The 17,203-nt window shown below is 23.6% G+C and overlaps 3 protein-coding genes and 1 pseudogene across 3 annotated transcripts, besides 1 other annotated feature; all 4 read right to left on the reverse strand.

Moving 5' to 3' along the window:
- Positions 1-1,588: 1,588 nt before the first annotated feature.
- Positions 1,589-2,757, reverse strand: PBANKA_1400500 (annotated as a pseudogene).
- Positions 1,589-2,757: a sequence feature (BIR protein, pseudogene;~PIR protein, pseudogene).
- Positions 2,758-5,561: 2,804 nt separating this feature from the next.
- On the reverse strand, positions 5,562-10,158 carry PBANKA_1400600 (cytoadherence linked asexual protein, putative; the record flags this gene model as incomplete). Its single annotated transcript, XM_034567320.1, has 8 exons — positions 5,562-6,767; positions 6,874-7,640; positions 7,729-7,887; positions 7,976-8,290; positions 8,418-8,480; positions 8,565-8,618; positions 8,705-9,283; positions 9,411-10,158. 8 exons carry the CDS (start codon positions 10,156-10,158, stop codon positions 5,562-5,564), a joined length of 3,891 nt encoding a protein of 1,296 aa, XP_034423828.1.
- Positions 10,159-12,686: 2,528 nt separating this feature from the next.
- PBANKA_1400700 (Plasmodium exported protein, unknown function) lies at positions 12,687-13,369 on the reverse strand (the record flags this gene model as incomplete). Its single annotated transcript, XM_034567321.1, has 2 exons — positions 12,687-13,079; positions 13,241-13,369. The coding sequence occupies 2 exons, from the start codon at positions 13,367-13,369 to the stop codon at positions 12,687-12,689; spliced, it is 522 nt and encodes a 173-aa protein (XP_034423829.1).
- A 2,421-nt stretch (positions 13,370-15,790) lies between these two features.
- On the reverse strand, positions 15,791-16,444 carry PBANKA_1400800 (early transcribed membrane protein; the record flags this gene model as incomplete). The annotated part of the gene is made up of 1 exon (XM_034567322.1): positions 15,791-16,444. One exon carries the CDS (start codon positions 16,442-16,444, stop codon positions 15,791-15,793), a length of 654 nt encoding a protein of 217 aa, XP_034423830.1.
- Between the last annotated feature and the right edge of the window lie 759 nt (positions 16,445-17,203).

Below are 17,203 nucleotides of genomic sequence, written 5' to 3' on the forward strand. Positions count from 1 at the left end.
TAATATTTTATAAACTTATATTTTCCTACTATTGTTTATATACGAGCAAATTAATATATGTCAATTAAAATAATAAAATACCAAATACACATATATTGTAAAGCAATACATGGAAACATATGAAAAACAATTAACAAAGCATCATTGCTATTTACATTTAAATAATTTATAATTTATTATATTTTATTTTTATACTTCTCAAATGTTTAATATTATTTAATAATATTCTACATTTTATTTTTCTTCGTTTTTTAAAATATATGGCCTCTCCATAAATTGGTATGTAATAATTTTATTTAAAAATATATCTCAGAATATACACCATCAAATATATTATATTTATATTAAAATAGTATAAAATATTCATATTATCAAGTATACCTCGTATAAATTACAGTGAAAAATACATGTAAAATAAAAAATTTGTAACAAATTATTAATTTATTATTATATGAAACCAGAAAATGAAATATACTTAATAGCAAGCGCTTTATTTTTTCATATTCATTAAACACGTTATAGTACCTTTAATAGTTAAATATTATATTGTCTTTATTTTTATAAATACTGTTTAAATAAAATATAAATATAGCGCATTAGTTGTCATAAAGTATTTCTTCATATAAAAAATGTATTCTATATTTTTTTATAAAAATAGGGTAAATGAGCCTTAATATGTCTCCCACATATTAAATCCCTAATTATTTATATTAATAAATGAAATCCTGTTTATTTAGTACTATTTAAATTTATACATTTTTTAAATTCAACTTCAAATATAAGTTAATTAAATTTATAATTCTAAAGAATTGTGCTTTCTTTATAAACAAAATAAATTAATAACTGCCATATAACCTTCCTTTATATATTTAATAATCTCATTTTCTCATCGATACAATTTACGATTTGTTCATGTTTGTTCCTTACTTCCATTTCTTCTTTCAACTCATAAATACTAACGTAAAAATCACCAAAATATATAATATTTTCCAGTGGGCAAATATTTTTAAAATATTATACTAATTCCTAAAATAATGACTATTAAAATAAATATACCTTTAAATAAATTCTATCCCAATAGTACCTTGTATTTTTATTCCATTCAAAACCATTCCCTCATCACTTTCTTCATTTGTTATTTCATTTATCATTTGGTTCAGGTGGTACTGAAGGGTGAAATCATTTTAAATGCCTTTTTGGTTGAAATAATAATTTATTTTCTTCAATTCCCATTCTTCTCCCCCATTTCTCATATTAAACATTGTGATTATTTAAATCAACGTTCTCTTCTAGGGCCAAATTGACACTTTGGAATCATCTTTCTATATCGATTCTAATATTCGACCAATCGCCTCATAAATCATTAGCTCAAAATTAACAATAAAATACGAAATTATACAAATTATACAAAACTAAATACAATATAATACTTATACCTAACCCGAACATGGGTTCCACAAACATAAATTCAACCCTCATCCATAACATAAAAATTATGATCAAAACTTATATATTTCCAAATAGACGGTTTCATAAAATACATCAATCGTCATACTCAGAATAATTTATTAATGATCCATTTTCTTCTTTATTTTTTTATTTTTTCTCTTAAATGTTGTTTTTGAGATTGTTTCCGAAATCCAAACAACGAATACTAATATAAAATGTTAAGAAGCGCATTATTTTTTATCAACGTTTACATATATATAATTAAAATAATATTTAAATGTAATATTTTTAAATTCCTTATTATTCACCTTATAAGAAATTGCCCAAAAAATTGTTATTGCAACTAATATCGATAAAACTGGAATTAATTTGTTTCCTATCGATGAAATTGATGATGTAACTTCAGAACTGTGTTCAAAAGTTTGTTCATAATTTTGTTCAAAAATTTGTTCAGAATCATCTTCAGAACTTGCAATTGAAGGTTGTGTCGTTTTTATCTCTGGAATAAGTGAACAACCTTTAAACTTATTTTTTAAATTATCATAATCCTATGATAATATAGACAATATTTTTCCATATGAATTGCCTTCAGTATTATTAGAATTTTCATTATGATTTTTATATTTTTCAACAAACTGATTGGCATATTTCGAATATTTTGTACAATATGGATCTGTCGTATTACATTCAGTATACATGTTAAATAATGATTTAAATGCATCATAAAATTTAGACATATCTTTAGTACCAAAATTCATCAAATGTTTTTTTTGATTTATAAGATCCTTATAACTATTATTATTATTATCACTATAATCATCTACAGTCTTACTATACTCATTATATTTATCTATATATTTATTATAAAATTCATTTAAATTGTTGATGCTTTTATCATTTTTTAGGTTTAACACATAACCTAACCATATGATAATGTACTCAACAATATTACTTTTTGCATAATTCGAAAACAATTTCTCAAACAACAATAGACAGTCAGCATTCATTTTATCGAGTTCAGTCTTACATTGCTTTTTTTCTCCTGAACTTTGATTAGGGCAATAATTCCTAATATTCCCATTACTATGAAAATCTAGTCTTGAAGTATTATTTAATTCATCGGGATAAAATTTTCTTAACTCACTAAACTGTTGATACTAAGAAAAAATTTTAAAAAGTAAAATCAAAATATATGTTAATGAAACTCTTATAAAATAAAATTTAATGAATTTTATAGGTAATATAACATCGAAAAATATAAGGAAAAGCAAATTTTATTAAAAAATTATATACCAGGTCATAATCCATTGTAATTTATTTTGTTTATAATATGTAAATTATGTAACATCATGTTGTTTTGTATATTTTACGCTTAATAAGTGACAAACTAATTGAACTCTAATATAAAATTGTATGTGGTTAAACATGTTATTATTATTATTATTCTTAATATCAATTTGAAATTAATATGGAATAATAATACAATAGTATTACTAAAAGAATATTATATTTTTGTTTATGGTAATTATATAAATTATCTTATTTTGGGGATTGTTAATACATTGCTTACCATATGTATATATAACACAATTTATGCATAAAATCATTATTACTAATAACATTCTACATAATTTTATAGTGAGTTTAAAAAATACATACTTATATTTATGGTTTAGCTTATGAAAGAAACAACGTCATATATTATGTCTTAATAATTGCCCTTCTAAAACTTAAATACTGCATAAATATAACAAATAAAAAATTATATTATTACTACAATCCTTAAAGTATATAAATAGTCATTTTTTTAAATATATTAAATACTTATATACTTGTTTTTAATATTATACAGCAATGTTTTATTAAAATTACAGTATTTTCAAATTAAGTTGTGCTACGTCTTTATGCAAATTACATAAATTTATATTATTATTATTTAATATAGATAAATTCAGAATCCATTCTAATGAATCCGATAACTTAATTTTTATTTCTACATATTTCAATTTAAAAGTATTCTTTATTGAGTAATTTTATAATATTTTTTGCGCATCACTTCCACTGTTAAAACAACAATTAGCACTGGATACATGTTTATTATGCTATTTATAAGCTTAAATATGTCTTTGAATGTAAATAGTTTTTAAGATAATACCTAATAAATGTTAAATATATAACATATAAATAAATATTGATGTAAATTTAAAGATAATGGAAAACTATGTGTAATTAGGTTGTTATATTTACATTTTAGATAGGAGAATAAGGGAAGTATGTTTGTTTAAGACAAATCTGTAGCCATATAACATTTACCTATTCTACATAGTTTAATTATGTTTTATATTTTCTACCATTAAAATTTTCAATTAATGTATACATTAGAAATAACTTATAATTATTACTTTTCTAAATATACAGTTTGCTTTTATATTTTATAATAAACTATATTTTTAAGTAAACTATAGAATTATTAATTATATTTTTCTTGGTAGTGTTAATTCTAATATTATTGCATTAAAACTTAATTAAATAAATGTTATAATATTCCATATGATCTTTTATACGTATATTATAATATTATCAAATGTTTAAGAATATATATAATGTTTTTATCCCCATATAAGTATATCAAATAAATATATATATTTGTTCGTATTTAATAATATATTAATCTAACATTATTATTGTTGTTTTGGTTATATCACCGCATACTAAAATGAGATAATTAATGCACTAAAGAGGAATATTTTAAACCAAATAGTAATTTCCTTGTTTCATTGTTTTAAAGTATAATATTTTAGAACATAAATATTTCGTAAAACATTATATTTAAATTATATATTTGTGGATTTGTATATATATAGTAACATAATAAAAATATTATTGAAATTAAATTAATTATTCATAGTTTTTCTATACATTTTGCATTAATATATAATTATATATGTTTCCAAAATTTAACATATTTAGTGCTTGTCCATTGATACAATACTATATATATATTAGAACAATAATATTATTCTATCTATATTATTATTTATAAGTATTATAACAAACTATAACATTAAATTTTATTAACATACTAATAAATTTCCTTTTAACTTTTTAAATATAATTTATTTATACCTCAAAACTATAAAGTTTAAAAATTAATAGTGGTTAATATAATTTTATTCCTTATGATAAATGGATTAAATTGTATAAAGCAACTTCTGTTAATACTAATTAATTTTAATAAAAATGTAAAGTACAAAAAGAAAATAGTAACTACAATTAAAACTTCAAAAAATGTTAGAAGCATAATAATATTTTATAGACAATGTTATATTGCCGGTTCTCGATCGATATTCCATGCGTCTATATTTTATGAATATCTATTATTACAGTTCAATTGGAGCAATATAGTTTAAATCAAAATAAATATGATACAAATAATAAGTTTTACTAAATAAAATTTCCATCAAATAAAGAAATATATTGTGCCATGCATAATTCAATATAACTATGGGTTAGCAAGTCTTATATAATGACAATTATTATATAGCAAATATCTATATTAATATATGAAATATAATTATTTTACCTTAATCATATTAAATATATATTAACGCTCAATTTAATATATTATAACTTATTAAAATGTTATGCGACCCCTTTCATATTAGATTATTCCCCTTTTTGGTTGCATATTTGAACTTCATCTCATGATCAAGCATACGGATGGCACATATATTTAATTAGTGTTCAAATTATAAAAAATTAAAGATATAATACTTATCTCTAACCCGAACATGGGTTCCACAAACATAACCCATAGTACAAAGCCCTGAACCCATATATGAGCTCCCAAAACCCACGCTTGTAAATTATTAAAAATTCACAATTTTGTTACAAACCCATTAGACCACCTTCACTTTTCACATATAGAGCTCGTACACATAGGAATTTTCTAAGCTTTAGTGTAGTCAAAAATTTATATCGTTCTAAATTTGCCGTCCTTTAATTTTCTTAGTTCGTCATAAAGTAAAAAAATAAAAAAACACAAAATCGAGTAATAAAGTAAAAAAAGTAAAAAAAACTAAGATCGAGTAGATATTTCCTTCCTATTTTCCTTATATTATGCTCCTTTGGTTCAGGAACTCTTCCTCCTTACTCACGCCATCAAAGAACACGTTGTCATCTTTATACAATGTATAGGTCATTCTATCTAAATCCATCATTTGTGTCATACTCGGCATGATTGCACTACTTCGCTTTCCCTCTATAAATCTTTTAAAATTTGTGTCATTTAATCTAGCATTCATAATCTCGTTGTACTCGTTTCTACTTTTCATGCTTCGCAATATTTTGTTCATCAACTTTAAAATTGGATCTGCCGTTATACTTTTCATAATATCTATTGTGACTGTGGAAAACTTATTTTGGAAAGGTCTATGATAAGAACTGAAAAGCCTTACTGGCATAATAAAGAAGTATACCACATTCGTGTAAAATGCATACCAACGGAAAATAGTATAAACTGAAAACAGAAAAGTAAACGCGGTAACCATGCCAAATACAAAATCTTTGCCGAATGAATGCAATGGCCCTTTCTCTGGTGGTTCTTGTATAAACATATCACTCGTCTGATCCTGTAGTTCGTTGTAAATTGGCCTTGGTAGCACCCTTCCACTTTCTAACCATAGAAGAGTACCTATATGCATAGTGAAGTACATTGAAACATGGAAAAAAGTACTCTTAAATAATACATTACTCAAAAATGTCAATTCTGATGGATAAGTACTCACATCGTAACCCCTGAGCACACCAAAGTATACAACAATCGATACATATTTTTTTGCCAAGTATTGTGACATCTTCTCAATGGAATAGCTGTTCGCCGATGCAATTGCTTGATGCTCAAACAACATTTTCATATTATTAAGATTAAGAATTCCGTATATCTGTGCTGCAAATCCAAAATAATTCGCAAAAATAAAAGTTTTTCCATAACGCAGTTGTGTAATGGGTTTCTTCGCATATAAGGGCATCAAGCTGTTCGTTATGCTATCAATTATGCTACCATAATATGCATACGCATACGTGAAATAAGCATTTTCATCCGCAGAAAGCTCAATTAATTTCGCCTTTGCATAATCTTTGTCCAACTTATCAAGATTTTTGTTAATTTTTACAGAGAACGTTGTATGCAGAACGGAGTATAGCGTCTTCGCCAAAAACTTGGATTTCATGCTATTGTCAATTTCATTAATTCGTTCCTCTTTACTTAATCGCGAGTAATACTTCGAAACGTTTAGCATGAAAATGTTGCTAATGCTCTGCAAAGGAAACAAAATCATACAAAATTAAACATAAAATACGCGAAAAATTGCATACACAAAAAAATGCACACAAATAAACTGTTCAAATCACGCAAGTTCGTACCGTCGAGTCATTACGCCTGTGAGACCCAGCGCTAATTTCGAGTTTCTTGCACAACAAGTACAGCGTCTGCAGGAAAGTCACATCACTGAATGTTTCCTTGTTTGCTTTATAAACGGAGACTAGTTCCTCACCCACTTCTTTTAAGTACTCTTTGTTCAGCCTAAACCCGTAAATCATACCATATTTGTAAAAGTTGTAAGCATTTCCTGGTGTATAATGAAATATAAAATTAAGCCTTTCAGTTATTCTGCGCACTTTTGGAACTAATGATAAATATTTATTTATAATGAATGGTTCTGCAAAAAAAATTGTATCCTTATAATGATTTAAGTATAATTCGTACGAATCTCTCATCATCATTATTTTATTATTTATGTTAAATGTATCATGTAATTCTATCAAATTCTTTACATGTCTCTGTTTAAAATAAGATTCATAACCATTTTTAATATATCTCTTAAATACTTCTACTAATTCGCTATATTTAGGAACTACAAATCTTTGTGAATGCGGTTTTTTATAAAATTCATTTTTTCTAGATGGATTATCATAATGTAAAAAGAAGTATCCTGAAGATATTTCATTATGCCATTGAACAAATTGAGATTCAAGATCCCTAGATAGAGGGTTTTTTCTGAATGTTCCAAGTACTGGCTCATTTAATGCGTGGAAAAAATCTAGTTGCATAAAAGAGTTTACGTGTATAACGTATTGCACAACCTTTTTCATCTTTTCAATTGTATCGGGTTTTAATAAGCCTTCCAACACTAAAAAAAAGGATGCAATATATCTTATAGAAAATTCATACCAAATTGAACGCACATAAAATTGTAGAAAATTCGCAACCTAGTTTACCTGATAAGAGGTCCGGAGCTACGTGTGCCTTTACATATAATGTATAAGCCCTTTTTATGCAAGATGGATACCAATGATCTGTCACCATTGTTTTAACTTGCGTGTCTTCATCTTTCAAGTCCATATACATAGCTTCACTTACAGTTGTTTCATGAATATCTGCAAAAAAAACAAATTTTCAAATTTTAGTACACATATTTTTCTATATCAATATTTAAAAAGAACTATTTTTATTTTTTGTGATTACTTTTATAGCTTGTTAATCGAAGCAAAAACAAAAATGTGTACCAATTTAAATCATTTGATAAAAAGTTATCATATTCGTCATAAATATTCATATTGCTCATTATATTTCCTAGCGTTTGAGTTTCAATTACTTTTGTAACATAATTATAAAATTTTTCAACCATTGATAAGCCGTTTTCATTTTTCCAAGTCATAATATCAAAAGCTCCTTTGCAAATGTTACATTTGGATACTATTTTTTCTTCCTTAATTGCTAATTTCTTTGATTTCTTTGAAGATTTGTTTTGTTTGTCATATGAGTTACATTTCACAACACCTATAAATGTCAGCATCGTTTATGCATCCATAGATACAAAAATAACTTATACATCCATATATGAATCATGTATACGAATATATACATCCATATGTATGAATCATGTATCATAAAATATTAAAATTACATTTGATTAAATTCTTGAATTGCTCCTTCAAAGTTCGCTCATCGTCAAAGCTGAGTTGGATCGCTGCAAAGGAAGGAAATCAAAGAGATGAGCATATAGAAGAGCAAAATAGAACGAATAAACTAGATATGAATATATTTTAGTTACTATTGTAATATCCAGGTAGGTACAAAGAACCTACATACGCCCCAATTTCGTTATCTACAAAAAAATAAAAGAAAAGAAATATAAATAGCAAAAAAACAAACTAATTAACGTGGTAGCATACTAGATACATCGAGACTTACTCAGTATCCCTGCCAGATTATAGAAGTGCGTGTACACTATTTGCTTCGGGGAAAAATCCATATAATTGTTCGCAAAAACCGAAAAATTGTCCTTCACATTAAAAGGTGCATTTGCATTAAACGACTCCAATTTTTTCAACACAACCTTATTATCATCATTCTCATTGCTCAAGAAATTATCGCTATTGTATATATTACAATTCTTTGAACCATTACACATAAATCTAAAAAATTCTTCTTTCATATCTTTATGTTCCAAAAGGTAATACGACTGAAATTCATCATCATACGTCCTCGAAATTAAAGACAATTGATATTTATTAAAATAATGAATTAAAAATTCTAAAATATTGCATTCATCAAATGATCCCTTTCTATTTTGCTCTAAATAAGTCATTCTTCTTTTTTTTTGTATATCATATTTTCCTTCGACATTGCACATTAGGTCAAGTGCCTTGAATCTGTCTGACATGTTAAAGCTCAGAAGCTTTTGCCAGCTTATAAAATGCCCCTTTCCCTTTTCGAAAAAGTTTTCATAGTTTTTGAGCGCCAATGACAGCGTAACAAAGTGCCCAAGTGCTGCAAAAAAAGCGAAATCAAGAAAAATAAATATGCTGGTGTGATCCCAATATTTAACGTAAAAAAAAAATCAACAAAAACTATGTTATTGAAAAATAAGTTCCAAATAAAATTTATGATGGCCTACCTGGGAAGTGGGGACCGATCAACTGAAACAATCTTATCCTGTGTTGCCTTGCAATCAGATCCAAATTATTCCCAAACTCAAAGCTTCCATCCGTTGTAAAAAATCCACCATCCATCTCAAACAATGTTTTCTTATCAATATCATGCATCAACATATCCAAGTACTTATCACTTCCCCCCTCTTTATTTAATCCACCATTTTTACTTATCACTTCACCCTCTTCACCATGTAATGCATCATTCACCCCCTTTAGAGCCTTTTTAAAATCACTCGTTTCTCTATACAAATCCATACTCAAAACCATCAATTTTGCTATTTTCAAACCTCTTATAAGTATCATCTTTCTCTTAATCAAATTCGAATTCTCTCCCCTGTACTTCTTTATCCCCTCACACTTTGCAATATTCTCATATTTTATTATATCCTCCAAACCTGTATGCTCCTCTGGTACAACGTATTCAACACTATCACCAATTTCATCAACATCATTACATTTTATTAACTTAAACTTAGAAATATCAAAATATTCCCTAGATTCACTCGTTGCTTTTGGTAATTTTATTTCATCAGATTCTAACGATACTATTAATTCACGTTGCAATTTCATTAAATCATCATATAAACCTTTGTTATCAATCATATACTTTAATTCTTTAACATTATCTTCAGTGGAATGACAAAACGTATTCCCAATTATCACCCCCAGTGCAACAAGGGCGATCTTCATTATATTACGAATTGACACCATTTTTCCTAATTTTTAATATATATATTATCTTTATCCTTTACAGCCATATCAATTCCATTAAAATTCAAAAACAATAATATCAAAAACATAAAATATATCGAAACTTATATGTGAAAATATGGTACACACATTAAAAAGTAATAGGGCTTTGCATTATTAATTTTGTTAAGAATGGTTTAATAAGAATAAATAAGAATTTTATATCATGTATACATTGTTATTTATAAAGTTTTATTAAGAATAAGGTACACATGTACATATAAATGTAATATAACCTTTTATTATTATATAAAATAATAATATTTTTATATGTGTGTGTTTTTTTATTATATCATTTATGATTTAAAATGATACTTTAAATTTATTACTATATGTTCTTTATTTTTTTCTTTTTAAAATAATAGTAGCTACGTTTTTTTATTCAATACACCGAGACAATTGTGTGTTTTATATTCTTTCACTAGTGCATTTACTATAGTTTTTAATATATATATATATAATTTTTTTTTCGACTCTCACATTTATGGTAACCATGCCTACCATAAATGGAGCGTCGATATAATATAAAACGAAATATAATTAAACAAGTTAAAAATATAAATTATGAGAAAAAGTAATAATTATTTTTTACACTAGGTGTTTATCAATTCTTTCCTTAACAATATGCGGATACGTTACTATAAACTTCTGTATAATTTGAATAGATCTTTTTTAATAATCTCCTATGATTTATTACTAATATTATTTTTTCAAATACCATTTCCCGTGTTCAATAATTGTGCACAATATGGTAAGTTTAATTAATGCGTTGCATTGAAAGGTCTCATTAAGGCTAAAATTTATTTATTATTCTTATGTAACCTTTTTATCTAATTTTTTATTTATTTTTTCGTTTTTCATCCATAACAATAATACACATGCACATTTAAAATCATATATTTTCTCCAATCGTAATATATCTATGATAACTTATATACGGATGATTTAATTATATAATTGCTCTTATAAAAAAATATTTATTTGGGGATTTAATTATTTTTCCACATGAAATTTTGTTCATATATAATTTTTTTTTCTGTTTTGAAATACACATTTATATTAGTATCCTATATTTCAATAAAATATAATACATTACATACTATGTAAGTTTTTGATAATTTCAATATAAAAAATTGCTATTTTATTATGCATATTTATAAGCATTCCATAACTAAACCCTAAAACTTACGCACAATAAATTGCTTTAAGAAAAATACTATATAATTCAGGTTGCTTCGCGCTTTTTGAAGTAGCTATGAAGTGTAACTTTGAAACTTCTTTATTACATTTTGGTCGATTTCTAATATTAGTTACCGATATATAACTACCTATACAATATGACATATTAGATTCTTGAAAAAAACAAAAAAATATACTAAAATAGCGATTTAGGCCATATATATGTTCTTACCCTATTACTGTTCTTAATCTTTTTATATAATTGGTCTGTGTGGCTAAACTTCCTCGTAGTCTTTACAATGTTAGATTAATAATTATCGTGATAATATTTTAATGCGCTACAATATATTGTATTCAGCAATATTTTAAAGAGGTGGATTTCCCCATGTTATGCATATAAATAATTCTAATAAAAATTGTATTACACAATAAAAGCTAATAACGTAAAAGTATATTTTAATAAAAAATTGAAAAGAAACTACACTTATATTTTCTTATCATATTTTTTACATAACCCTTTTAAAAGCATTTGACAACATATTTTCCTACTTTAATCATTCTAAAGATTTTTTCAAGCCAAGTAGAAACATGGAATACTCATAAATATCAGTATTTGTTAGTTAATTACACTTATTTTTGTTTATATGCATGCTTGAAAAAAGGAATACGAAATAAAACATCATATAGTTTTACATACTCCCCACACAAAACACTAATAATTACCTAGACATTGTTAATTTATTCTCAATGAGGAATAATATAATTAATAATGTAGTAAATATATAAAATAATATAATGTCATTATGTAAACATCGAATTGTCATTCTAATAATAGTAGATTTAGGATTAGTATAAAAACTAGAGTAGTAAATATATTTAAGTAAATCTACAACATATATCTGAGTCATTTTGTTCTATGCTATTAAATACGTTCGGGGCTATTTATATAAATAATACCTCAAAACGATCTGCCCCCCAAAAGTAAAATACTATATATCTTATGTGTTGATAAAATAAAAAATTAATATATTTACTATATAAATTGTATATTTCTCTTATACAAGTATTTCATAGTTTAATGAGAATAGTTACTTTTCACGCTTTTACTTGTATGTGCATTTATAAAGAATATAACCAATAATAATGCAATTAAAAACTCTATTTAAAAATTTACAAATTATATATAAACAAAATTACATATAGTGTAATATTAAAATAGTGAAATAACCACTAGTGAACAATATAAAATCATTATGAATATTAAAAATATATGGGTTTTATTCTTATTTACACATAAACTATATATATTCTTACGAAGAATTTATATGAATATAATACAATACACCCATAATTACTGTTATCAATAAAGTGCAGTCTGTTCCGAAATTCTTCAAAGCTAAATAATAACCTATTGCCATAGGAATCCAATAGTGGTAGTAAGTTTTTAATAGATTAATAAAGTTTTTAGCATGCGTCTTTATATTTTCAGAAATTTCCGAAGATATTCGATATTCAGAATATTGACCATTATTTGGTACTTCTCCGCTTGTCCAAGAACTATAATTATTTCTATTTTCTTCTCTTTCTTGGTTATATTCATTTCTACTGAAATGGTATACATTTCCAGTCGGGTTTGAAATGTTTGGTATATATTCGGCTAAATGCCTTACATTTCGTATTCCATTTTCATCTATTCTTTCATTCTGAAAAAAATATAATAAAAATTTAAATTAATTAATTAAATATGCATTCACGCACGCAAAATATATATAAACATTCATTACATTATTACGCTAATATAAATATTTATAAATGCATGCTCGCTATATAATTACAAATTTGTATGTATTTGTTATATTATTACGTGGCTATTGGAATAAAAAAAAAGAATAGCAAATGTGATTCCAAGAACTTTCGATATTAATTTTAATGAGCTAGCGCTGGATTTTTTAGAAGATTTATTCGAAATTTGCGAAAATTTATCAGTATTCATTTTTTCGTAAATTATATATTTATTTTTAATAAAATATTTCAAAAATTTTTAAAGGAATTATTATATCCTCCAAAAATATTTTTTATATTAAATATATTTTATATTAAAATATATTATTATATATAAAATCTTTAGGTAATATAAAAAATTTATTTGGTAATTTTTTTTAATTTGATACTTTTCTAATCTTATTTTCTAAAAAAATATAGAATTATTTATGTATTTATCATAGATTCGCACACAGAATGTATTAAAAAATTATATAATCATCATCAATAAAAATATGGTTATTAAAAAAAATAATAAAATAATTGTATATACGTTAGGAATACAATAAGTAATTTCAAATAATAAATTTTAAATTAATTTTAAATTATACGGCACTTATTAATTATTAAATCTAAAATATTTATTATGCACATTTAATTAAAATTAATTAATCAATAAATTATTATAATGACGATTTTTTTTGTTTTATAATTATACTTTAAATTATGACCTATTAAAAAAAATTATTTTATACACACAATCAAAAATATAAGATAAAATAAAAAAACTAAAAATATTTATTGAGGAATATCGCGTGCTATATATTTTTTCAAATGGAAATATTATATTATTATTACATTGTTTTTAAAATTGTATGCATATTTAATATATAAAATATTTTTTGATGTAATTAAATAATTTATTTTCATCAATAAGTAAATAGATTAAATTATGCAATATATCCCTCCAACCTATATACTTTTATGTACATTAATTATTAAACTTAGGTTCAAGTCGGTGATAATACTCACTATTTTTTTGTGCGCTTACCTAAATATCTAATGCAATAATTACAAAAAAATAATTTTTAAAAATGTATGTACTCAAATATTTTTTTTTTTTTTTTTATAATTATAATATATAAAAACCTATTATTATTCAATATTATACTATCTAATAATATTTTGTAAAATTAAATTAAAATTCCATTGATATTTATGTGCATAAAAGAATGCATTTTTAATTATTTTTTTTTTTTTATTTTATAAAGAAAGCATATTTACAATTATGCATCACGTTGATGTAGATACGGGGAGAATACATTTTTATATTAGTAAAAAATTTAATATTAGGAAATTATTAAAAAATATTAGAAAAATGCAGCATCCTGCTTGCTATAGCACAAATAAAACCTTAATAAATATTAAACGAGTTTACCTGGTATGAAAAAGTGATAAGGTTTTTCTATTAAAAAAATGTATTTATGATTAAATATAATTCCAAATTATTTTTCTATTAATATTTAAATTATTTATCATGACATTTTATGCAAGTAGGTGAATAAACAATAATGAATATTGTGAATGCAACTTAAATTTATTAAAAAAAATAATAGCATACTCTTTACAAAAGTATATGTAATATATATTTTTTATTCATATATCAATTTTCAAATTGTATTTTTTTAATTATTAAAATTAATATTTTTTTATGCCAAAAAAGTAAATTGCATATTTTATGTGATATTTTTTATATAACAACCTCATATTTCAGGATAACATAATTATTCGCATTCTATATAACTTTTAATTTTTCTTAGAATGTAAAAACCCCAAATGTAGGCATTAAAACTTATTTTCATTAATAAAAAATGTGCTTAAATGTTTCTTTAAACTTGTAACAAAAACAACTAAATAAATTTTTAAATCAATATATACCTAGTTGTTACTACATTAATATTTATGCATAAAATATATATTGCTCAAAGTAAAATGCCCCTACTTAAGTTAATAAAATTATATTATTCCATTTTAGTGGTCTTTACAAAAATATAAATAATTGTATTTTTAAACGAAACATCTATATGCATCGATTTTTTATATCCATCTACGCCTTTTATGCTTTTATTTTTTTATATTTTCTTTTATTTTTGGATAATCATATTGATCTTAAGCATTTTCCAGCCATTCGTTATATTTTTATATATGTTTGAATGCATGAAAAGTGTTTCCAATATATAACCATAAATAATAATATAGGTCCTTTTGTTTTATCCTTTTTCAACCTTATTCGTATAAAATAGATAATGATTGAAAAATCGTTATTTTTCACTTATATATTACTAATTGTATTATTTATGTAATTATATTTATTTTTCGTATTTCTTTATATTGTAAAAGATTTTAATATTGAATTATTTATATATAATATTAAGTGCATAAAACAAAAATAAAATATATTGTTTTATATAACAATAAAATAACACATTAAAAAAAATCTATGCTTTTTTTAACTTCACATATATTTATATTTTCTTTATTTTACATATTATAATACAAAAAAAGCTAATATACAATATAGTGTACAGGCATCTATATACTATGCTATAAATGATGTTACACAAACATATGAAAAATTATATATATTATAATTTTATATTAATTTTTGTTGATATTGTTCTTTAAGAAAATGCTCCACACCTAAAACTGCGATATCTTCTTGGGCTTTTGAAATATTAACATCCCTACTTTCATCTAAAGTCTGGACAATTTTCCTTAAATAATCGTAATCATTGATTAAATATTTATGTTGTTCATTTGACAAATCGTTGAAGTGGTGTTGAGCAGCTAGTTTCACATTATCCATAAATATATTAAACCTTTTCAAAGGAATATCAATATCATTATTGTTTTCTTTTAATTTTCCTTTTATATTTACTTTATTTATCCCTAATGGTTCTTTATATTTTGTACTAGTGCTTGGCTTTTCTCCATCAGGTTGTTCATATTCTATTTGTTTATTAAAGAAAGGAAAATTAAAATCTTTATTCCAATCATGTCTTCCCCTATTATGAGATTTATACATATAATAAAGTACCCCAATAATACTTGCCACCAGTCCTGATGATAACAAAGCAATTGCAACTGATTTCTTCCCTTTTTTTTTTCCTATAGCAGTATCAATGTTTTTTAACGAATTATCATTTGTTTCTGAATAATAGTCTGTATCCTCACAAAAACAAGGGTTAAAAAAAAATGTAGTAATATATAACACATAAAAAACGAAAAAGACATTGAGGGTGTTCATTTTATACACTTTCATATATTTGTTATTTGTCTAAATAATGCAAAAAAATTAAATTACTATAAAGATCAAATAATTATGTACAATTTTTTATCATTATTATTGTTAATATTATATTTTCTTTTTATGTATCAACAAAAAATTATTAAATAAAGTGATAATTTTTGAATCACAATGATAAATGTGATACTATTTATTATAAATAATATTTTCAGTCAATCATGCTCTTTAAAATATTTATTAATATAAATTATGCATGTAAAAAACTGAGACATTTTTATTTGTAGGCTTACCAAATACGAATAATTGCATGCAACCACAACATAAACAAAATTAATGTTTATTAAATTCAAAGGATAATGTTTAAATATATATTTAAGATTGTATATTACAAAAAATGGTTTATAATATTAAATTAACAAATATATAATTTATTATTTCCAATAAATTTATATTTACAAATATTAAATATTATAGATTAAATTATTTCATCTATGTTAATTACACAAATTAAATAAATGCATGACCTCTTTTTTTTATAATTTACCATTTGTTTGCAACATAGTCACTTAAACATTTAAATGGGTCATTTTTGTGTGGAAAAATATTATATCAAATACGTAATTCTGGTAAAAATAATTTATTATGTTTAATTTTTAATTCAAAATATATTTATGTTAAATAAAACAACCATTGAAAAAAAAACATAAAAACAAATAAAATACAAGAAGAATAGTACTTAGAACTAAAGATAATAATATA

The sequence above is a fragment of the Plasmodium berghei genome (genome assembly GCF_900002375.2).
Source record: "Plasmodium berghei ANKA genome assembly, chromosome: 14".
NCBI lineage: Eukaryota > Apicomplexa > Aconoidasida > Haemosporida > Plasmodiidae > Plasmodium > Plasmodium berghei.